The sequence below is a fragment of the Bemisia tabaci genome, chromosome 6, assembly GCF_918797505.1.
Source record: "Bemisia tabaci chromosome 6, PGI_BMITA_v3".
In the NCBI taxonomy this organism is placed as follows: Eukaryota; Metazoa; Arthropoda; class Insecta; order Hemiptera; family Aleyrodidae; genus Bemisia; species Bemisia tabaci.
Window position 1 is genome coordinate 39,968,953 of NC_092798.1, and position 24,991 is coordinate 39,993,943.

The 24,991-nt window shown below is 35.6% G+C and overlaps 2 protein-coding genes across 2 annotated transcripts in view; one reads left to right on the plus strand and one right to left on the minus strand.

The window, feature by feature from the left end:
- The first annotated feature begins 367 nt into the window (after positions 1 to 367).
- Mat89Ba (nucleolar protein 6 Mat89Ba) lies at positions 368 to 18,031 on the plus strand. The gene is made up of 19 exons (XM_019050735.2): positions 368 to 542; positions 1,535 to 1,689; positions 2,245 to 2,511; positions 3,274 to 3,456; positions 4,168 to 4,474; positions 6,011 to 6,171; positions 6,913 to 7,033; positions 7,489 to 7,664; positions 8,053 to 8,168; positions 9,084 to 9,387; positions 9,911 to 10,138; positions 10,589 to 10,871; positions 11,660 to 11,814; positions 12,795 to 12,958; positions 13,571 to 13,824; positions 14,015 to 14,229; positions 14,787 to 14,975; positions 16,162 to 16,263; positions 17,641 to 18,031. Exons 2-19 carry the CDS (start codon positions 1,555 to 1,557, stop codon positions 17,773 to 17,775), a joined length of 3,495 nt encoding a protein of 1,164 aa, XP_018906280.2. The 5' UTR covers positions 368 to 542; positions 1,535 to 1,554; the 3' UTR covers positions 17,776 to 18,031.
- The window catches only part of Vdup1 (arrestin family protein Vdup1), a 35,216-nt gene continuing 28,101 nt past the window's right edge, over positions 17,877 to 24,991 (minus strand). The window contains exons 3-6 of the mRNA XM_019050746.2: positions 21,777 to 21,994; positions 20,619 to 20,801; positions 20,236 to 20,421; positions 17,877 to 19,779 (exon numbers count right to left, since the gene is read on the minus strand). Coding sequence (XP_018906291.1) covers positions 19,603 to 19,779; positions 20,236 to 20,421; positions 20,619 to 20,801; positions 21,777 to 21,994 — 764 coding nt within the window. The 3' untranslated portion in view covers positions 17,877 to 19,602. The remainder of the gene's footprint in view (positions 19,780 to 20,235; positions 20,422 to 20,618; positions 20,802 to 21,776; positions 21,995 to 24,991) is intronic.

Below are 24,991 nucleotides of genomic sequence, written 5' to 3' on the forward strand. Positions count from 1 at the left end.
CTACATTGTATAAAACATATATTACTTAACAGGGAGGAAAATTGTTAATTTTGTTTTTTTCTTTCTTACTGGGTAAGTGTGAAATTCTAGGGGTCTGCTTACCAGTCATATGATTTTTTCCATTGCACTTTTTTATGGGTCATTTCGAAATTAAATAAAGACTGCACGAGGGGGATTTCTATTGAAAGAGAGATTACACGAAAGCAACGTCAAAATATGATGATCTATTTTAAAACTAAACGAACTTTTCAATTCAGTGCGGATTTTGCCAAAGCTTGTCCGCAATTTCAAATTTCGCACTGCTTTTTCAAACGTGACCCCTCTGCGATGACTTTCGTGCGCCAACGGTGCCTCACCATGAATCGCCGAAGATTTTGAGGTTAGGATTTGAGCGTGTGCAGTCATAGTTTTCAAAATATATTCCACTCCAAACAACTCTCATGATTGTGCTTTTCTTTTGAATTCTTCAATTTTTACATTCCGTTTCGTTACGTTTTTTGCTGTAGTTTCATCGTCTGAAGATCTTGCTTTTTTATTTCAAGGTACGCTACACCACACTGCATTCAGTCAGTAATGAAGTTTTACGAGTTGATCACTGTCTCTGTTTCATTCATTGTTCGCAGTGTAAATATTCTCTGTTTTTTATTGCATTGATTTCCTAGTCTCATTTATGGCTAGCATTGAATTCAATTCACAAGCGGCTTCCGCATTCTGAGGAGGCGTAAATGTTCTTGTCATCCAAGACAGTCTCATGATGATCATTATCCGTCTCTGTCAATTGTATGTCATTCTAAATTGAAGTGACTGCAAAAACTTGGTTCATCATCTTATGAGGATGAACTAAATCAAATTTCAGATTTTAAAAATGAGCCTTAGTTACTTTATTAGTCCATGAGTACAAAGTGAAGAGCAGCATCAATTATGTAGGTGCGTGTACGCTGGTTAATTAGTGTGTATTTCCTGATGCTGAACCGGGCACGTCATAATATCTGTCATAGGAAAGTGTGTAATTTTTATATTCACACTAAATTAAATTATTTTATACATCAGGATCAGTATCAAGCGCAATTTGGTGGGACTTATGCTGGACTTGTTTACATTAAAAATCAAGGTGTTACATTAGAAATTCAGGTTTCAATGGTACTATTTGTCACTAAGTATATCATTCCTCTTGACCCATAGAGGGGTGTATGTGAGTAATCTGTACTTTCTTATGCCATTGTTTGAATGTACTAATACATTTATCCTCAGATTTTTCTGCTTTAATTTCTAATCATCCTACATAGTATTCATGTTGTTCAATGGTATTCTCAAACTACATTCCCTCTATGGTATATATTAGGATAGATTAAATTGATCTGCATCAGAATTAATCGAAGAGTTGCTCAAAACATGCTGCTTTATCTTTTTTGGTGTAAGATTAACCTACCTATTGGCAAATACAGTGGGTCAACTGTACTTGAGAGGCAACCTATCGCTCTTGTTAAAAAAATTTCCACAGTTTATACTTAAAGAGGATCTACTCATTTTTCAGGTTGACGCCATCTCATCATAATGACCCAACTATTGAATAATGAGGCATCAATTGATGAATCAGAAGATGAACCTTCAGGAGAAGAAAGTGAAGTTGAGGAAAACTCGGAAGAGGCTTCCGCATCAACACAAGAAGGGAAGCGTAAATTTAGTCAGGTGTGTTCATAAATTGTTTTACTATGCATGTCCTTACTTTAGTTTTTTATACAGAATCGTGTTTAATATTGAACGCAGAAAGTTGCGGTTTGGACAGATCTTATTATTTTTAGCTAATCTACATGAATCAATCATGAAAACACGATTCTGTGACTAGCTCAACTGACCCATTGTGCACAATTGGATTTTTTTTTTTTTTGAATCCATCCAAATTTCTATCCCATCTCATCTTGTATAAAATTAGTCGTAGAAGGTTGATGGCAAATGTAAATGGCTTTGATAGAAAAGTTCCTTGATCGTGAAGACACTTTAGTGAGTAGGTAAGTGTTAAGCAGGCACATTGAATTTAGAATTTGTAAATTAATTAGGAGGTATGTCTTCTAGTGGCTCAATAATTACAAGTCGTTGTAAGTATGTATGTCAAAATTTTGTTGTTGCAAGAAAGTCAAGAATCAAAGCTGATACAAAAAATCAGTGCCTGTGATAGTTTTGATGTTTTTACTGCATTTATTTTACATTTAAAAAAATGTCTTAAGTAATTTTTTATATTCTCAGGTCTCTGATGAAGGAGAGGTTCCAGATTCTAGCAAGAAAACAAAAACAGAATCAGAAGTGCCTAAAAGAATCAGACCCCCAACTGCAGCAGAGTTAAATCGTCTTCGAGAAACAGAGAATTTGTTTCACTCCAATTTATTTCGTCTTCAAATTGAAGAAACTCTGAAAGAATCTAAGCCTAAGGATGCTGTTCTAGACAAAACAAAAACTTGGTTGAAGCAGTTAAAAACCATTCTTTGGAATATTGAAGAAACAGACCCAACAAAGGTATCATGTCAATTATTTTCCGTAATTTAATTTAAATTTTCATCAACTGCAATCTGCACTCATTAACTGCTATGGTGACTCTTGCTTGCTAATCACATAGCAACATGCATTTCTGGAAAATAGATTTGCAAAAAAGAAACTAAACCATGTGTAGCCTCTTCACAGCGGTTTTGAAAAGGAATGTTTAACTTTTACTTCAAAAAATGGAGAAAAAGAATAAGAAACTATGATCTGCCGGACAAGAATCCTTCAAGCTTCTTGCTTGACTTGTTTCTCGATTCGGAGGCACTCGTCATGCATTGAGTAAGCAAGAGAAGCAAGTTTAAGTATTCTACTATGATCGATTGATGATGGTCGATCTACCTCAAAAGCCTGATGAACCATCTGAACGATTGACCAATACAAAATCCAAACTTCTTACTCATCTCATCGTCTCCTAAGGAATTCAAATGGACTTTTTTAAAAGTTATCATTTCTTTTTTCTTGTATTGCAACTTGCAAGTTTGCAGTTCTGTCAGTTTAGGGGGTTAAAAGTCTCTTGGTTTTTAGAGACGATTTATCCTCCTGGTCATCATATTTTCTCTTTGCCTTTCTATAAAAAATATCCAATATGTGTGGATTGATATAAATGTATAATATTCTTGTACCATAAAAGACTGCAATTTTAAGCGTTAGATTTCTCAAATAACTTCTCATTCCTCAATTTTGCTCCAAACTTGCATTAGACTTAAAGTGCTTTCTTTCTAACTAAAATTCATTTAGGTGTCAGAGTTGAGCTGGTTGAAGGAAAAGAAGATCAGACCGCCAATCAAACTGAATGCTGTTGAACTTGAAGAAGAATTTGCGTTCAAGAAGCCCAGTAAAATAGAAGTAGTTGGGTCGTACAGTCTGGGTTACTTCTTAGGATCAACTATAGCCATTGATTTAGCGGTTCAAATTCCACAGGTATGAATTTTTTTTCCTGTGGTGGGTAGACGTCGTAGAGCGCCCTAGAGCGTAGTAAAAGCGACTTACACATACACATGAATTTTTGTTTCCAATCGACGTAAAAATTTGTTTAAACCTAAGAAAACAGAATCAGAGCTGCATTATGTAATGCTACGAAAGGAACAGGAGAGCTAGGTTTCAGTATTATACCTCGACCCAAATTCCCATTGTTGTGAAAAAAAAAGTTAAAAGAATAGGAGAGCCAAACTGTGTCAAGAAAACTGATGAAGAACGACAAGTAAATCATCAAATATTAATATTTTTCTGTTCATATTTATGGTAAAGAATTAATTACTAAAGTATTTGTTACAAACACACTGACAATTGATCCTTTTCTATAGGTTTAAATGTCAGATCAATCGTCTTATTGCAGAGCATGATGCACCACCAACAAGAATTGGTACATCTCTGTCCAGCATTGCGTCATACATGTAAAATGGGGAGAGAGGTCTGGATCACTATCTTGATTACTCTTAAAAAGAAAATGAAGAGAAGATTTAACGCACTCTGTAAAAGTGCTGTTATCTGCAAGTCATAAATTGAGTACTTTCGTGTCACAAGAAATACGCATGTTTGTCAACTCGGTTACCAGGCAGTTTGTGGCGGATATTAAAAATGGCAGTTGTCAAAAATTTTTGTCATCACATATTAATTTCTGTCTTTTTTCAGATTATTTTTGGCAAGAAAGACCATCAAAATGAGAGGTATCATCGTAAGAGAAGCCTTTACCTTTGTCATATTGCTAATGCCCTTTTGTCCAATTCAACCATCGTAAATGAAGACATGCATTTTACGCTCCAAAATCATAACTTTACAAAGCCAGTTCTAGTGGTAAAACCATGCGGGAGTCTCGGCAACAAGATCACTGTCTACATTCACTGTGTTGTTAGTATGAGTATGTGCAAACCAACAAAATTGGCACCCAACAGGAACAATATCAAATCCTCATGGTTCTTGGATAAAGAAGTAAATGAAGGTATACATTTCAAAATTATCTTTATAGTCTTTCTTTTAAGTTGTGTAAGGTCGTACACTGCATGTATTAATTTATAATTTGGATGAGTTATTAGACCTAGTAGATGCAGGTGTTAAAAAGTGGTTTATCCCATGACTGCATGCATTTTGGCTCTGGGGCTATGCAAGTTTATAGTAATATTTTGAGTTGAACCATGGGTTCTTAAACACCATCAGAATGCTCAATACAGTAGGCGAAAATTATTTTCCCGTTGCTCAACTTATAATTCTTTTACTGATAATCAACTCATGATTTGATTTGTATTTACAAACTTCAGAATGAAGATTTCACAAAAGGATGATTTTTAAATGAAATATGAACAATCATTAGATCAAAGTAATTCACTTTTTCATGCATGCCCAAAGATAGTTGAATAAAAAAACGAAAAAGTTTTTTTCCTTTTTATTTTGATGCAGAAACAGTGGAATCTGACCTTTTTTGATTCTTTATTCATGACTTGCCGCGATTTTGCGAAGGAAACTCAAATTTCTCCGATATTTTGCAAGAAACTTGCAAATCCTATCAATTTCTTGTGAAAATTTGCAATTTTAACAGAAGTGTGAGCTTGTCTTCCCATTTATTCATCTGATCATTGCATTATCAGAAATTCTACGTATCCTTCCAGAAAAATGGAAGCATTTTTGCTCAAACAATCAAAATATTCTTCGCAATAAAACCACAACTTTGTGTAATTTTACTTTAACACTTACAAAGAGAACACAAAAAAACAATGTGCTTTCTCTCTTTTATTTGCATAATGTTTAAGTTAATGAGAAGAGCAAAAGACAATCAAATGCAAGCACAATCACCAAACAGAGTTCACAAAAAAAAAAGCCTCACAACAAAAAGGCAGACACAAATTCAAAAGAACGTCAAAAATTCAATCAATTCAAACAAAAACAAAAAAAAATCAAAATCAAAAAACAAAAAAAAACTCATCATTTCAAAACAAAAATCAAATCACAATACAACAAAACAATCAAAAACCCCAGAAAAAAGGAAGCATTTTTGCCCAACCATCAAAATAATCTTCGCAATGAAACCACAACCGTTGTGTAATTTTACTTTAACACTTACATAGAGAACACAAAAAACGATTTGATTTCTCTCTTTTATCTGCATGATGTTTAAGTTAATGAGAAAGTTTTAGATATTTTTGCAGCAAATCCCTCGTGTTAAGCCTCTTTCATCATTGCAGTCACTATTTTTATAGTACTAAAATGAGCAGTGGCAAGTGGCGTGCGTTGCCGATATAATCGATTGTTATGCCATTTAATAACCTGTGGAAAAGGCATCCAATAAACAGGGGTTGTTTGCAGCGAACACCTGAATAATCGATTCTTTACACCATAAGATTTTTTAAATGGGCACATAACAATCGATACATCGCAATTCACGCCACGCCCACTTGGATATGATGCTTTAACATGTATGTATTTATTTGTCAAAAAGTTCAGTTTCTTATTGTCAATTTTATTTATATTTATTTATTTACAGAGGATGAACCAGCAACCCCATTTTACAATTCAAGTATTTTAGAAGATATGGTTACTCTCAGCAATGAAATTCTCAGAAAAAAGATATTTACAGAGAACCCAAAATTCAAAGATGCCATGAGTCTGCTGAAGATCTGGTTGAGACAACGGAAACTTAATGAGGTGTGTGACTTACAATTTGTTTATCATAAGATATATTGAACCAAGCCTGCACTTTTTCCTCCTATCTAAAAATGATGAGGGAACTCAAAGAGCTCTTTCTCTGTCATATTTTCCAGGAAAATCTCAGTATGTGAAATGTTTGATTAATCCAGTATCAAGATTTAATACCATCGCTTGGTGTTTTGTGAGTTTTCATACTTTTTGGAGGCATTTTAACACGGAAAGCATAAAATTTTATGCCTTGGCATGCTCTTAAAACTTCTAATTTTCTTGTTCCCTATTCAATTAATTGCATTTATTCAATAGATGTTTCCCTAATTCGAGGATTTCAGCTTTCAGTGTCAACTTTTCCAGGTATCACCTTTTCTTGAATAACTTTTGATGCAAAAATAAAGTCAAGGCGAGTGAAATACAGTTATGGCCTTAAACTTTCACTCTGGTTCTCCTATTCATCTTCTTTTTCATATTTTTACCCTCTAGGAAGTACTCACAAAGAGTTTCCACTTTAATATAAATAGTTTCTATATTTTTCAGTGTAGTGAAGATACCTCTTCCAGTTATTTTTATATCTACTTGCCATTCAACCCAGAAATTCCATAAGATGGGTGAAATAACGACTCAAATCCTCTGAAGAATATACTAATATCCCCGTAATGATGCTTAAAATGATTGACAATTGAAAAAAGCAAGTTAATTTGCAAAGTGATGGTTGATGTAATTTCGAGCCTGGATGTGTTTCAGGGAGTTGGTTCGTTCAGCAATTACATGATGTCAATGTTTCTAGTCTATCTCTTTCAAATTCGAAGACTCAATAAATTTATGAGCAGTTACCAAATTCTGCGTAATGTGTGGATTGTTTTAAGTAAGTGTTTCGTACATATTTTTCATCCTAATTTTTATTTAAAGAGCATACCATTCTGGTTTTTTAAAGTGATTTTTACAATTGTTATAGATGTATTTTTAACCATAATTTGACGCCAACTAAACCAGAAAGAGGGAGCCCACTAAGCAAGGCCGTGCTCTAACGCTCAGTAAAAAGCCTCTAAAATGCTGCGTGACAATAAACGTTTTGCACCTGTCTTGCTGATCAAACACTGAGAAACTTGATGTAAAACGCCTATGTGTGCTGAGGTATTAAGAGTAAGATAGATCAGAGGAAGGGAGACATACTTTTCTCATCATCCGTAGCTTCGAACCGTTTTCATTGTATACAAGCAACATGGCTTTAACTTTTATTCATAGATATTTTCATGATTTTCAAGGATTCAAATCTCTATTTTATGAATGCAGTCTAACCTATTCTTTTGTTGATTTTAGGTCAAGCAAATTGGACAACTGAGGGTATTTCTTTGCAACCTGCCGTGAAGAGTGAACCAGAAGGGCCCTCAGTACCTAGTATTTCTGATTTTCATGCAGCATTTGAAGTTGTATTTATTGATTTAACTGGATTACACAACATTTGCTCAAGTTTAAGCAAGACTGTTTATTTAAAGGTATGATCCAAGCAAGTTTTTCTCCCCCTTTAAGAGTCAAAACATTACCTTCTTTCCTCATTTTTCCCCAATGTACCTGTGAATCGGTCGAAAAACTAAATATTTTATGGGTATAATTCTTCTCAGCATATTGTATGAACAAAATACTCTCTGAGGACTTATCTGTAATTCAAAGTTACACATTTTTCCAGCCTCTTTATCCAGGGAAAGGCGGCTGCAAAATATAACAGATCAAAGACAAAAAATTATGTAAAAAAACTAAAACGTTTCAAGATAATTGCCCAGTCATTTTTGTCTTTGATCTTTTTTATCTTGCAGTAGCCTCTCTCAGGATTATGTTATTATTTTACTGTGTTTTTTTGACTGATTAAGTTGTTTATTTTTACAGGTCAAACGTGAAAGTGCCTTAGCTTTGGAAACTTTAGACAACTCCAGCGTAAACAGTTTTCAATCATTATTTATGGTTCCCATTTCATTCTTGCAACACTATGACAATGTGATTCAGTGAGTTTTTATTGAAAATATCAATTCAAATGATGGTGCTATGATAAACTAAAATTTTATTACATCACTAGGAAGCGCACTAATGTTTCAACTCCTCATCAAATTCTGTCAAGTCTTTCTGAATTTTTTTTACTTAATTATGTGATTGAAGCTTAGAATATTGAATTGCAAAATTTTTCTGAGACCTTTCAAATTTGTATGCATTCTGGGAACAAATGAATCCTCAAGTCAATCAAGAAAGTAGACACCATTCTTAAAAAATTGAAATATTAGTGACTTTATACAAAACATACTCTAGAGTAAACTTTCTTTCCTCTACATTTTAGCCTTCAGCGTAACTTCAAGCATGCCATGAGCTATGAAACTCAATTTAATTTTGGAAAGTTGAAACTATTAAACTCATTTTCATCCAAATCGCAAAAATTGTACGACTTTCCCAATTGGAGTACATTTTGCAATTAGGAACTACAATTTCTGGCTCAGTTTAGAAATAACTTGTATGTACCATTAATTCCCCTGCACACATAAGTATTTTTATGGTTGAGCCAGAAATTGCAGTTCCTAACTGCAAAATGGAGTCCAATTACCCAAAGACTGCTTTGCATTTCATGTATCTAACTTCCTCTCTTGTCTTTAACAGGAAATGTACGCAATGCAACCTTTCAAAAAATCTCTATAATTTCACTGAAAGTATGTAGAATAAACCAAAAATATTTCAAGGCACCATGTAGCTAAGTTCTCTTCCAATAAAATAAGATCTGGTAGAATATCAAGCAATATCTGATACAGTTAGGCTTATTCTGGTCGATGCCATCCAAATCTTAAAGTAGCCTCACAATAATCCTCTATTTTTCAATCAACAGCGTTCATTTTCCATTCTCTTTACTAATCTGACACTCATTCTCTGTTTTCTAGTTTTCGAGATTTGTCTTTTATGAGAAGTGTAATACGTAAGCACAGTCCTCAAGAGAAACAGCTTGACAGCACCAAAAATGTTATAAGACAGTTCACGTCTCTCATCATTTCACTCGTAGAGAATGGTCTCGGTGATCGTGTCTCTCAAATCGGCATTCAAACTCAGCCTGCACCTCTGAAGTGGTCGATCAAATCCAAACCATCCTCCATCCAAGATTCTATCTCTGTGTTAGTTGGTCTGATGTTGAATTCAGAGACAGCATTCAGTGTTTTGCAAAAAGGTCCTGATGCTAATGTACCAGAGGTATGTCTATTCCAGACATTATCATTGCTTTCTGACTTGTTTTCTTGGTTAATTGATTCTATTGAATTTTAGTTTGTTCGGTGATTTTATAGCACTTACCTAGAGTAAAGAATCTATAAAATAGAGCATTATCAAGAGATACCATCAAAAAGACTAGAGTTTTTACGTTTTAATTGATTTTTCTCTTTCTTCTAAATTATCAAAACGAAGATTTTGGATTCTGACTTGGATGAGGTAGCATAACTTAGAAGTTGATTATTTTAAATTTTAGGACAGAAATTTTAGCTTTCTTTTTTGTACTTGGATTTTTTATGGATTAATTCCAACAATGTTTGGTACTCTATTTAATTTTTTCACTCCCCAAGTACATTTAAGTGAATATGCCTCCCAATATTTTACAGGGAAAAAAGATTAGCCTCAGGCACAGGTTCATAGAATCTGCAGTTATTTTAACACTTAAAAGTTGCCATACATTCAGGTGTTTTCAACCAATTTGACCAATCATGAATGCTGTTTTTTTCAGGCCAAGGGTTTCCGACAATTTTGGGGAAGCAAATCAGAGCTGCGACGGTTTCGTGATGGTACAGTTTGCGAAGCAACTATCTGGGCTGAAGACAATGCTCCTCTCAAAGAAAAACGGATTACCACTCAGCACATGCTCACCTACCTGCTGGACTTCAAATTGAATCTGAAGATGCCCCAGTATCAGTATGTTAGCAATCAAACAGAAAACTTTCTCGATAATAATCAGGTAAACCAACTTTTCAGTTTTGCTACCTTATTTTTCCAATTCTGGGTCATTGTTACCTCTAATTTTCTTCGATCTTGATATTCCACTGATTGAACAAATCGATAGCCCAGTCAAGTATCAAATATACATAAATATAAATGTTTGTATGGACCAAGAATGTTCCATCACATCTTTCCTGCAACTTCAGGGAAGTATTCGCTGGATAAATGCTGCAATTTATCAGATGAGTGTTTAAAAACAATACTGGAATTTTTTTTTTGTGAATTAATTTACTGTGTTAAAATAGCTGATGACATGTACGTACAGTAAAAATCTGGAATTCTTTCTCTAACTTCCTTACAAAAGAACGTTTCATAAATTATAAAATTCTAAATCACCTCAACAATTCGGTCTTTTCAAAAAAAAAAATTTTAAGTGCTCATTGATAATTTTTATGATGTTTTCTTCCAGTTTATTCCACATGGTTTCAAGTATGGAACTGGGGAAGAAGCTTGTCTGCAGGTAATGAGCGCTTTTGATCAGTTAGGGAAGCAATTACGAAGTTTGAAGAACCTACCACTAGATATCAGCACCCTGATCGGCACTTCTCCGGTGTTCCGCTATGCAGACGTTTTTCCTCCATTAGCTCAGACTTTATCGCCTAACCCTGCTGTCACAACTGTCAACGAGGGTTGTGTTATTTTCAATGGCTTGGAACTAAACAAGTGCACCAATTACATTCCTGCAATTGATGGTAGGCTAAGTTGATTTTTTTATGGTTTTGCTAGACCCTTTGCGGTCAGGCAAGACTGGACAAAATTATTTGTGAATTCTGATTGAACGTCAAGCCAGGCCTAAGATTGACTCGCAAGTTTGCTTAGTTAAATGTCAGGCCTGGCCCAAAATCTGACTGGAATTCAGTACTAGTTTAGTCTGGTCTACAATTTACCGCAGAGGGTGAGACACTTCTTCACGGGCCCCTTAAATTTTCAACATTTTGTATTACATTCCATGACATCTCATTCCATATTAAGTAATGAATTAAAACTCAAGGGGGAGACAGTCACAACTAAGTTTTGACCACAAAAGATCGAGTAAACCGGTTGATCAAATACTAGATTTTTTTTAATTTTCTAAGAATTTTTAGTGAATTTCCTGTAACATAGTAGACTTGAAGCTTTTTTAGCTTCTTTTTTTGACCACATCATTTCGCAGCAAAATGAAGTCTCCAAATTTTTTAAGTGCAGTAAATCTGTGATCTATTTCAATGTGCTACGCAGTCATCTCATTCTCCGGAATGACCTCATAATTTTTCTGTTTTTGTATTTGATCATTATAGTACGTCCACATTAAATCAATTTAGTGTTTAAAAAAAACTTGTGCAAATTTTCAAGACGTGGATAAATTGAGATCTGGTGTCCCAGGTTAAGAAATACCTTTGGTAAATCAATGTTTAAAATTTTTAAGTTAAGTTTAATTTTCAAGTGCATTTTAGTTTTGAGACTCATTGTTAAATTTCATTTCATTTCATTCCTGAATCAGGTGTCATACATCTTATTGGAAGTGGAAAATGGCCAGATGATATCGCAGCTGTGAGGAGAATCAAAGCAGCATTTTACGTCAAGTTGGCGGAACTTTTACGAGTGGTTCATCGGCTGGTCTGTCAGCCATATCCAGAATATTTGTCTGTCATTAAGGTAAGAACATAAGATGTGTAATCAAGGAGCAATTCAGTCTGATAGGCACTGAGGCTATCATCTTTGGGTTTTACAAGAATTGAATTTTCATGAGTATCAGGTAGTTAGATGTTCTGAGAGCAACTGAAATGGATTTTTGGTGAAAATTTGCCAGCATCTATGTCACTAATGACAAGATTTGGGAGGTAAGTAAAGTTGAAAGTAACACCATGCATGACTTCATTTCCTGGCAGTTTGTGACGTACGGACATGTGCCAAAAACATTGGAAGAGAGGTTTTCTCCATGGTGTCTGCAAGTCCAGAATTTCCGGAAATAGTACTGATTTTTTAAGGGCGATCCGCAAGTACTGAAAAAGTGCGGAAATTCTACATGATGGTCCAGAATAATTTTCATTTTTTTTTCATTTTTGTCGCAATTTTATCAAGAAATTCAAATTTTTAAAATTTTCAGAATTTCGTTTAATGGAAGTACTGAAGAAGTAATGAATTTTTTATTAAAAAGGTACTGAAATTCTTGGGAATGAACTGAAAAAGTACTGTGCAAGTACTGATTTTGGCCAGCCTGTTTTAGTAGACACCCTGGTCTCAACAAGTTTTGAATCGGGTTCTTCCAAGGAGAAAGCGACAGGTACATTCTGTGAAGGTATAGCAGCCTGAGATTGCACAAAGAGATCTAGAAATATTAGTTGCCAAATGACTTTTGGTGCAACAGATACATATGGATATGGCATTTGGGCGTCGCAAAGTCAGTTTGCTGTTTGAGTGACTTGCTATATTTATCAATGGGCAGTCCGCAATCATGTATTGGTAATTTTAAGATATAGGTAGTGGGCTAGGGGAGCCCAAACTTACTCAATTTTTTAAATCAAAGATCAGATTATTGAAAATGGTTACTAAAGGACTATGTAGCAGTGTAAGAAGAGTATATGAAAATCAATGAAATGCTAACTCGGTCAACAATTATTCTTTGGTTTTCATAGGATGGCTTTGTTTTCCGGTTGAAAATCTTCTATTCAGGTGAAGTAACGTTGCTGAAACGTCGTCGCAATGAAGAGGACTTGATTGAATATCATGATACTGAAGAATCCTTAGAACTGGAACGCAACCTCGTCCATCTACCTCAAATTACTAGTGCTCTGCATGGGTATGTTATGGTCCTCACAGAAAGTATTTTTTTATTCCTTAACCCTCAAGTGGTTTTAGTAGCCATCTTAAGACTACTTCACCCTTCAATCCTCTATGTACAAAAATATGCTTGAAACTGAATCTGTAAGAAAGTATATATTTGGAGCTCTAATTTTTATTGTCCATCATTTTTTTATACTGCATATCGGTTGGTTAATTGGTAAAGCCAGAATCGAACTAAAGTCTAGGAAGCGTAAAATATTCTATCAACATTCATAATGTCATTCTATACATGGACAGCAAATTGTCAAACCTTTGTGCAAATGAAATTGAGCAATTAATGATTCCCATTTGTCTAATAAAATGGACTATAATAGTAAGTGCAAGAACTATGAATTTAACATATTAAATACAGTTTTGTAATTAGTTCTGAAAATCATGCTGTTGGTAATAGCTTTATCACTTCACAAGATTGTGTACAGCTCGGAAGAGAGACAAGATGAACTGGTCAAAATTGCATGAGGTCAAAGACCCTCAAGAATTTGGTAAAGCTCCTTGTTTTAACTTTTTCTTTTTATCTGTGGAAGGTTCAACCTGAGAAATTCTTCATCCAATATTTTTTTCATTTCAGATTGCACTTAAAATATCCCTCCTTTGGGCCTGCGTGTGCTCTTGCTAAAAGATGGCTGAACAGTCAATTATTGGATGATTTCCATTTTCCTTCAATCATCGCTGAATTATTAGTTGCCTCTTCATACACTTCTCCTCATCCACACTCACCTGCGTTCAATCCGCAGACCGTCTTCCTCAGGTTTCTGGCGTTGCTATCTCAGACTGACTGGAACACAGAGCCCTTGGTCGTCAACTTCAATTCTGAAATGCCAGGTTTGTTAACTCAGTTTTTCATCCGTCTGCAGCAAAAGTTTGGTTTTATCTTGAATCCGATGGAACTAATGTAAGAAGAACAATGATCCACCAATGTTAAAAGCCAAGTTTCTGGTATATGTAGTCATAGTCTAGCGTAAGAAAATTTGCCTCAGTCTAAAGTCACCTAATCAGAAAATTTTTGTTGCAGCGAACGTTGTTGTCGAACTAGAGAAGAAATTCCGTGAAGAGCGTGATTCGTTTCCACCGCTGGTGATATTTACTCCATACGATGAAAGTGGTACCGTCTGGAGTAAAGACAGTCCTTCACCAGTAATCTTCATCAGAACTGTGAAGCTTGCCTCCCAAGCACTTCAAAAGTTTGAGACAAACCTTTTAATGATGGATGCTTCGCTTGAAGTAGCGGTATGTATCATATTGATGATGAAATTACAAAACCAAGTCGACGGTGTAAGTCGGCAATTACATATCTCGTTTGCGGTGTCTGAACATCTCCGCCTCTATGTTATTTTTTTAAGGGAGAACAAATTGACATCATTCCTTGAAGTTTATGCAGAATTTTCTTTGCACAGAGAAGAAAAATTACGGCAGTTTTAAAGAATTGCTGTTGAGTAGTTTTCCGTTTGAAAAATAAAATATGGCAGGAAGTCTGCGACGTCGCAAACCGAGTTATGTGATTGCCGACTTACACCATCAAAATGTCTCACTCTGCAATATTGCAGTCTTTCTGTTACATTTTTCTTTTTTGAAGAATGCCTGGTAATCAATATTCCACCAACTTGTGTGTGGTTTTTCTTTACACTTTCAAAAACATCTCTGAAAATCTTGTCCAAAAATTTAGAAATTTGTGTGTCTTTTTGTGTCTTTGTTGTCTTGTTGTGTTGTTGTCTTTTTGTGTTTATTTCTTATCAATAGATGAATGAATAATGTAATTAATTATTTCTGTCTCTTTTTTTCTTTAGGGTCTATTTGTTCCTCCTCTGGATGCTTACAATATTGTCATACGTTTAAAAGTGAGCATGTTACCTCGTCAGTGGTATGCCATTGACGCTCCAACAAATATCTCTAAGCACCAGTTACAGGCTCCTAATTCCTCAAAACTACCTATATCGGATTTTGATCCAGCTCAGTGTTTCCTTAAAGAACTTAGGGTAAGTCAAAGATTCTAAAACTGTTCCTGTCATAATAGCAATTTTTGTCCATCAGCTCTGTCAGTAAAAAAATAGAATAATCCACAACAAGCAGATCCCCCTCTTTTCTCAAAAAATTTGGTTCTATCCTAATACAATGGGCCTGTTGCAAACTTTTGCCAGAACAAAACTAAGAGTTGTTTCTCATAGATAATGCCTCAAAAATTACGATGAGCGCATCGGCAAAGTCTGAAATGCACCCATAACTTCACAATCTGCGTAAGAAATTTGCGGTTATTTGAGCTTTCCCCTTCAAAAACGATACTATGACACAGGTGAACATTTTGTTGGAGGAGTCGTACATGCGATGGGACGAGATAACACCTGAACAGGATTAGACCAGATGACAATCGGCGTGTTTACGTTCATATTTTCCGCGCCCGCCTTGATTGACCTTGAACTCTCCTTGAATTACGCGGGGAACTGCGCAAGCGTCGGTCACGATAAATATTGCTGACGATGGAGCAACTCCTCTAACAAAATGTTCACCTGTGTTGTAGTATTGTTTTTGAAGCGGGAAGTTAAAAAAAAACCGCAAGTTTCTCACGCAGATTGTGAAGTTATGAGTGCATTTCAGACTTTGCTGATGCGCTCATCGTAAGTTTTGAGTCATTATCTATAGGAAACAACTTTTATTTTTGCTCTAGCAAAAGTTTGCAACAGGCCCATTACTTCTCTTATCTTGGACTGCATTCTGCACAGCTGCATTCCATCCAATCCTATCACCATATTCTAAAAAAAAACCTATCCAAGTCTCCTCCAACTTTATCAGAATCCAAGAGACTTTTCATATGGTTACATATGGTCATTACCACAACAACTCCTTTTGAAAATGAATAACTCTCTTTTCCTTATGAGAATTGGTGCTTCTATAAATCCTGAATATGTTTTTATGCATTAATCTGTCGTTAAAAATTTTCCCTCCAAAATAATTTTAGTATTTGCTCGGAGGGTGAAGTGGCAGTGATATAGAATTCATAGCTTATCAATTGAAGTATGTACTGAACTTTCATGAGCATTTAATGTTTTATCATTATTTATCACAAAATAATTGCCCTCTTTTGTATCTAACTTATATGCTAAAGCAATTTTATTGGTAATTGCAATGCTTAATCTGTTTTTTCTAATTTCTTTCACTGAATTTCAGGAAAACTATGATGAATTTGCACTATTTTTCCATGACACTTATGGTGGTAGTGTCATTGGAGTTCTCCTAAAGCCCACCGTCCTAGAATCTTGCGAATTTAAGGTAACCCTAATTTCAGGTTGTTTATACTCCAAATAAGTTAATTTAATTTTCTATACTCTACCACTTGTTGCGTACAGTTCAGAACACATTTTTCAGTGTTTTCAATTTAGTTTATCCTAGATGTTTTCAGTTGAACCTCGTTTTTTTTATGGATCAGTGCCACGGTTTTAACCAGGATCAGCCTAACTGCATTTCACATTGCCTGATTTCATCTCAAGCTCTATATTTTTAAAAGAGAACCAAACAACAGTAAGGAGGTGGATAAATAACATCCAAGAGATGGAGAGTTGCCAGTTTCCGAAAGATCTCAATCTTGACAGATTTCTGTAGCAATTGAGCGTCACAGAGCGTCCCAGTGTAAGAGCGTCTTATACTTACCCAGCAAATAACATCATTTCCTCAATTTTTCAATCCATTTTCCCTAATTTACATTTCAAATCAGAATTATGATAACTTTTTTATTAAAAAAATAAACCATGAAAAGAAATCAGGCAATGTCAGATTCTGGTTAAATATGTCAAATTCGAATCCTGAGAGTAAGAAACAAGTACTCCAAGTAAAACTTGTAAGGTTATAATGTGTTAAAAACAGAAACTTGTATTCACGAATTTACATCATTGAAACACATCCTATTTGTGCCAGCACAGGTGAGATTCGTTTTAGAGTGGTGAATTTAAGAACAAAAGTTTCCATTTATTACGTTTATTAGATTTTTTGATGAGCTTTGCCTTCAACATGGACTCCTAACTTAACTAGCTAGGGCGCAAAAAACTCACGGTGTCTACTGTAAGAAAAAAGAATGGATACGCTGAAAAAGCATGGATTTTCAAAGGTTTGCATGGAAGTAAAGAAAATTTACAGATTCTCCGTAAAGAGAATACATTATACATTGTACATTATACATTATAACATTTATACACATGGGAGGAGTAAAAAGGTGTCGGAATTATAGGTGATAGTCTCATAAGACACCATAAGCTTTAGGCTCACATGAGAACGTTCTCTTCATAACTTCAACTTTAAACATCCTCTGCTCAAGCAGAATAGCTGTTTTGAGTTTTTGAAAGCTTGGGAAACGCGTTTCTTGCTAGAATGTACCGTGAAAATGCCTATTTTTTCGGCTGTTCCTGTACCTTGCGACAGCCTAATTGCAAGACATTGATATTGGTACATTTTTATAGCCTTTATTCTTTGCCATTCAACAAAAAAAATGTCATCTTGATCATTGTTGTTAATTTTAACATTTTAAATTTTAATTTTGTGGACAAGATTTTTTGTAGTTTTAAACATTTGAAAGATTTTAGTCTCACTTTTACAAGTTTTAAATAAAATTTTCATTAACTTATGTACTCATACAAGAAATATTTTCTGTTGCAGGCAAAGTTTTTCAATGGACGATGTCCCTCTGGAGATAAGCAAAATTCTAGCTTGACATTCAATGTAGATGCCTTGATCGAAGACTTTAAGACGATAGGTGCAGGCCTTGTAGAATCTGTAACGTTGCAGAAATAAGTAAGTTTGAACAAAAAAAAATTCTTTCTGGGTAAGTCCATACCAACGGAAGGTATTTTTAAGTCAAACGAATTTCATCAGAAATAAATAAAAAATGATCATATTTTTTTAGGAAATTTTATTTATTAATGTACAAAATAAGTTAAAACTTCTGTTAAATATTTTAATTGTAAATGTATGTACATACATTGTAAATATCCTTTTAAGTAATATTGTTTTGTAGCCAGGGACAAAAGTAATAAAAAAAAATTGACCTAAGTTGCTATTATTATTAACGTGATGTCTACACTCTAACAACAAATTGAGCTAAATTTCTTAAATCTATGTTTCTAATCAAGATACTTTTAGTTGCTTGTAGGTCTTCATAAACGTTTTACTATTGCACAAGAAATGAATAAGCAAGTGTGACTTGATTTATTCGGAAAAATTGTACAAATTAATGAGAAGTTATTGGAACAATAAAAGAGCAAAAAAAAAGGAGCACCGTGTGTAGTGTAACTTTGCTGAAGCATTAAAAAAGTAATTTTTTTTTTCAAGAAAAGAAGGAAAAATAAAAAAGGGGGGAAACTGAACTTAGACTCCCATCTCATCGAAGAAAGAATCTTAAAAAATTTTTTACTAGCACCAAATGAAAACAAAATTTCACCAAGACTTGCGATTGTGTTCCGACTGTACAATGAATATCTCAGATTTAATCACAGTTTAGAAAGGATAGGCTTGTTAAATCATACAATGAATGGGCGGAAAAGTAACATTTAGAACTAATGAAAAACTCACGGAGGACAAATATTGCTGGAGCACTATCTATAACTAATCAAGGCAGTTCATTTATTTAGCGATAACTATATATATTTACACTCAAGAACCTCCATGAAAAAAGAGCTCTTGCTCAATCCTGGTCAAAAAAACTAGTCGACATTAAAACTCTAAGTCTCAAGGAAAACTAACTGCTGTAACCAACATTACGTCTTAAATTGCAAAATATGTATTCCGAGAGAAGCGTTGAACCAATACATTCAGTTAAAAAATACTTGTCTATTATTTTTCCAGGGTTGAAAATATTTTATGCGATGAGTTAGGTCAAAAATTAGATTGTAGACTTTTTTACTCCTCTGACTTCGTTCTTTTGTCAAGTTTATGTTTAAGTATTCGCTGGATGTTTATACTTTGATCAGAAAAGAAGGCAAAAGCTCTTGTTTCATGAGGCAAGCTCAAATCATAAAATTCAGTATTGGTAACAACAGATCTTGTTTCGTTCGTCCTAATCGAACATCCATAATTCTCTAATTCTATTTCAAATCACTGTGGTATTCTAAAAGGCTTACACCTTAATCTAATGGCAGGATCATTCAGCAATGCTAAAGTATTTTACGCATCTGAAATTTTCTTAATTTATCAAAATATGATAGGAAGGGAGGTTACTATAGTTACAATCACAAAGAAGAAAAACTGTTTGGAGTTGTGTCTCTGGATGGGCCTGTTTCAACACAAACACAAGTAGTTGCAGTCAAAACCTATGGTATTCCCTTCCAGTTGCAGGCTTCTATGAGGAAGCCTTTAAATTGAATCAATTATTTCCCAATTTTCAGAAGCATTGAAATTTTGAAATTTAACTCGAAAGGATTATAATTCAAATCAATCATTACTGAATTTTGTTCTGTTTAATGTAATATGCATTTTTTCTCATCTGATATGAATTTTTGGGTGTTAATTTTACAGGATTGGAAAATAATTGACGCATCATGTGTGTGTTCTTTCTTTAAAGAATTAGGACAATAAGGTGAAACTTCTCTTTCATAACCTATCTCCTGGAAAGACACAAATGGATTAAAGTTGAAACGTTTTTTCCTCCAGCCAAGGGCGGAAAATTGGTAGAGTGGATGGGTAGTGAGTTCCTTGTTTCCTGGACAAGGTGCCTTCACTTGTTCGGAGAGGATATGTCGCCATCATTATTGGGAGTTGTAGCTTGACCTCTTTTTCTAAACTCTTAGGAGCTATCACAAACTGTAAAGGAAAATTAGTTATCATTATCATGTGATATAAACAGCACAATCGTTTTATCTTTGAAAGAAGGAAAATAATTCCGTGTATTCGGAACCACATGCCCTTGTAAATGAGTTTTGTAGAGTTGAAAAGTTCTCCAGGAGAGCCCTCAGATGTTATAAAACAATTAATAGGTAATGCTATAATGTTCATACTTCTAGTGTAACCCAAATAGTTCCGCAGCTTTAGTTCTCCAAAATCAGGAACTCCAACGAAATGATGAAATTTTGACAAACTGAGAAATTCGATAAAAAGTCAGCTGTTGTTCGAAAAAATTTGAAAAAAAATGGTTTTTGATTGGAATTGGTGAGGATGATAAATACGTGTGATGATAAAAATTGGCTTAATTACTACAAAGTCGTATAAATGATTACTGAGCGCATTGAAAAATCAAGTTTAAACAAATTATATACTCACATAAACATCATACTGAATTTTGATAAGATGACATCCTCGAAGGTTGGTAGGAGGAAGAGGAGGAACGTATAATTGCTCATTGTCCCATTCGTCCAATTCACCTGGTCTAATTTTTCCTCGCGTTAAGGAGGCTAGTTCACGAGTCTCAGACTGCAGGACCTTACTCCTTGCCATGTACTGAATCGTCTGAAAAAACAAATTTGGAATGAATCCTCCGATAAGCTTGAAAATTTCAAATTGAAGCTGAAAGAAATTAAGATAATCAACTGCAAGCACTTTAGTGAAACAAAAAAATATTAATGGATTCAGAAGATTCTAAGATGCATTAGTGCACTGGTTCTCTCGTTGATTTTAAAGATCCCTGTCATAGAAAATATAGTTACCTCTGTGAGAGCGGCTTTAGTAGATTTGATCGTCACATTGCTTCTATTCCGGATGACTGCTGTTATACCGATGGTTTCTCCTGGCACATAGCCACCTCTGTCTAAAGCCACGTGACAGTAAACTGGTCCTGAGTTTACACAACTGACTCCTAGTTTATGCTCGATATCGCATTCGAATGGTTGCTGTAACAGTAGTACAAAAATTCAGTCCGCTTGAAACATAACTTACAAAAGGAGAGAAGATTGGAATAAATTTTCCACAAGATCTTGAGTTGATTCAATGATCAGCTTGAACTTATTGTCAAATTAGGTTCTCATTTGGATTTGGTACACCTGTTAGATAATTGCTGTGATGGAGACCGGCTCTCCAAACAGACGGCAAAAACCAAAAAATGTATACCTTCATTGCAACATTTGAAAATCTCAGAATGTTCTATTTTTTTTCAAAAGAAAACTGAGTAGAGTATTTCCTTAAAATTTACTGTACGAATTTATTTTAATAAGTGAAGACTATTCACTGAAAATTTCAAGGAAAACTTCACGTCAGTTACCTTTTAAAAAATAAAGCAAGAGCAGACATTTGCAATGTTGCAATCAGAGTGAAAAATTCCTCAACATTAAAATCTTCCTCAAATTTCCTAAGTTATCATAGTCATAGATCTTCAGTTTTGATGGAACAGACCAATTAGTATGAACATGAATTTTTCAAGCAATTGATGCACAGTAGTCACCAAAAACATTTTTTTCTGAAATTACCCATTTTTATCACACTAGTTTTTAAAGATTCCCATGAGTCCAGAAAGACCGATTATTAAGATTTTAAGTAAAGCAGCACGATTAGAGATGAAATGTGATACATTGCATGGTAAAGATAATCTTGTCTTGTGGTACCGACATGGATTCAGTAATCGGGCTGCAATTGAGATAATTCTGCAACTTTGAAACATCCATCGCCATGGAAACTTCTGAACCTAAGTCTTAAGTTCCCATTATTAGTTACAAGCAAAAATTCTGGAGAGGCAGGAAAAAGTAGAAAATGTACATTTATATTAAAGTTTTCACATCAATCTCTTTTCCCTCCCCTGGTGTATTTTTCTGCAGGAAAGAATCGAAACTTCAGTGTTTAGCTTAGTCGGAGAAGAAAGTTAATTTACTCACAGCTAATATTGATGGCTCTAGATTGAGATCGATTGGACTCATGACTATGAACACCTGTTGATTCTTATGTGTCAGCCCGTTAACCTCTCTGAGGGCTGCCTTACAGTAGTACTGCACCCATCCGTGTTTCCCGAGGAAAGTCGAAGGTAGACCCAACGGCAGCCCCAATTTGAAAGGAAAACTATGGATTCCTGGCGATAGAACTACTGATCCTTGTCCTGGAAAAAAGAAAAATCAATGTATCAGTATAGATGCTGAGAAACCCCAGTAAAAAAGGTTGTCAAGGAAACTTCCCTCCTACGGGGAGACGGTGCTCAACCCCCTTTCCCCATTCTGTTGTGCAAAAGAAAATCGCTGTACGAGAATTCGAGAATTGCCAAATTTCCTTCTGTAAAATTCTCATTTTTAAGGAGGGTTATGAAACGTTTCCCCTTGAAATTTTCAGATAATTTAAATCTAATCGCAATTAAAATTCTCGAAAAAGGGAACAAACCACATCAGCTATTGCCGAATTTAACTGGGCAATTTATTTTTTACAAGAGAATTTTTGTGCGGATTTCTTTGAAAATTTTCAGAAATTTGCTTCGTACTGTGCAAAAATTCACTGAGAATTGGTCCTAGTTCCGCTCAACCGTTTCCATGTCAAAAATTCAATTTCCCAATGAAATTTGGCAACAGCTGATGTGGATTAGTTCCTTCTTGCTTGAGGCGGTCCAAATACTCACAGATTTCTCTGAAAATTCGATTTGTATCAAAGAAAATTCGGCAGCGTATGAGGGCTCATACGGCGTTCTTCACTGGAAAAAACCACATTGGATCTGGAGTTCCAACTCTTGAAAACATTGACAAGAAAAAATACTCTTGATTCAATCGAATTTCTGCTTGAATCAAAACGAAATCTGCTTAAATAAAGAGGCTTGGTTCTTGATTTAAGCTAGATTCTGATTGAATCAAGAGTACTTTTTCTTGTCGATGTTTTTAAGAGTCTGGACTCTAGATCCCATGTGTTTTTTTTCCAGTGTTCCTTCGCACGGCGACGGCGGTATTTGCCCGATACAAACCGTCGAAAATGACATCGCCCGCGGCTGTTAGGTGGGTCCCAAAATCGGAACACATGTTGAGTTGGACCGCTAGACGACCAACGCCAATCCGTCGAGTGTGCATAAAAAAAGGCGTAAAGAATCGAACCGTTTACGACGGACAGCGATTATGCAAACGTCGCGCGTCGCTCAGCCGCCTGCGCCTCTGAGCCCAACGACGTTGCCTCGTTGTGCGCAATCACGCGCATGTTCCCGCGAAAATCATGGACAGACCGTGAATCTTACAAGGGAGCCGGCAGCACCGTAGTCGTAGCCGTGGGAGGTGCGACTGTCAGTGCGAATGTCACGCGGAGACGGCGGAAGGACGCGGGCCCCCGCGCGGGGGGCGTCCAGGGGGCACGGGGGGCCCCTGCATGCCTACGGTAAATAGAGGCGAGGAATTTTAAAGAGGCTCCATTATTCGTCGGGAAATTGAAGGGCTTAGGAAGAGAGGTGGATGGTAATAACTCGCATCTGACTTGCGTGGCGATGATGCTGAACGCATGTATCAGCTCAAATATTCGGTGTTGGAGACTCTACAGGGGTGCTTTTAGAGACCGATTGCCAAATTTTCTGAAGAACTTGTCCCGTTGTTTTTTTTTTTTTTTTTTTCGAATTAAATTAGGGTGTTTACATCAGGGCCGGATTAAGGGGGTGGCCACATGGGCCGCGGCCCATGGCGGCAAATTTAGGGGGCGGCAAATCTTGCAATTTTTTTAAATGTAGCTATAAAGAAAAATCAGATTTAGAAAAAAAAATTACAAACAAGAAAAGGTGACAAAATCTCTCATTTCCTGAGAGTTCATTAATTTCTAATTTTGTCGTATTTCGGTGATACAAAAGACTGCGCACCTTTAATCAGTTGAGTTAAGAGAGAAACCAAACACGTAATTTGGCCTGGAACGGCGCGGCGCAAAGAGAAATGATGACGAGGACTTGAGATGAAAAGGAGAAGCCCTCGACGCGGCGGTCGGCATGTAACACATATTAGCGCCTACGAGACTGCATGAATACTTCACGCATTGCGTCAAACACAATACGGTCAACAGCGGTCGGCTCGGCGTGAAACGCACAGTGCCTACAAGACTACATGAATACTTCACGCATTGCGCCAAACACAGTGTGGTCAGCGCGGCACGGCGGCGGAAGTTAAAATTATTAAACCACATTTATGATTGTTCTTTCTTAATTTTTTAGTTCATTTCTTACAAATGAAAGGCCTTGTCCCCACAGAGATAGGTTTACGGAACTGAATTTTCGCGAAAAGTTCCGTGAACTTTTGCTAGTAGTGTTGACAGGGCTTTCGCAAAAAATGTATCCAACACGAGTATGTAAACGCGTCTTATACACCCCTCCCCCTCCGGCATGTTCACTTGATGATTTTTATTGATGTTTCAAAACGAATGAGAAGGGGGCGCCAAATTCAGGCGGCCCATGGGTAAATCCGGCCCTGGTTTACATACTAGTGAAAAGTGGCTTGGAAAAGGCAAGGAAAAAAGTTAACATAAAAATGTTGGGAAAATAAAGAATTTCACGGAAAATGCTGAATTTTTCCCATAAATTATGTTTGCACGCCGGTTCAAGAATGGGGATTCTGGTCGCAGTTCAGAAATCATTAAGCCAGGTAATGTTTTTTATTGTTTAAGTGTTAGGAGCATTTCAAGCAACTGTAATCCCAACCCAAATCATGAATGGAAACGAAACATGTTTTCTATGTTTGTAAAATTATATTTTTGAAGAAAAAATCATGTTTCTTCATTGGAAATGACCTAATCAATAATTCGCCAAACAAAAAGCCTGGGCAATCTAGCGGCACTTTTCGGGTACGGGCCAGATATCTTAATTTTTTTGAGCAATGATTTTGTTGCAGCTGTATGTGCTGTACGTCCTAAAGTTAATGATCTAAATGTTTTTAATTTTTCACTCCGTATGTTTGGAGGGTCAATAATTATCTCCAAAAACGTTACGTATCGCAGCCCCATCAGCCTGTCTGCTGTCAGTAGAAACCGGAAAATATTAGGAAATTTGATGTCATCAGGAAAATTAGTAGGGGTTCAGGAAATTCCGAGTGCATCGAGCATTTTTCAAACTGTACATACAGTTTGGATTGTGCAAAAGTGAAACATTCGATTCAAT

Excerpts from the sequence above, each read along its gene's own strand:
- Mat89Ba (XM_019050735.2), top strand. The coding sequence starts at position 1,555 with ATGACCCAACTATTGAATAATGAGGCATCAATTGATGAATCAGAAGAT. Across the intron at positions 4,475-6,010 it reads GGATAAAGAAGTAAATGAAG|AGGATGAACCAGCAACCCCA; the intron begins GTATACATTTCA and ends ATTTATTTACAG. Across the intron at positions 16,264-17,640 it reads TAGAATCTTGCGAATTTAAG|GCAAAGTTTTTCAATGGACG; the intron begins GTAACCCTAATT and ends TTTCTGTTGCAG.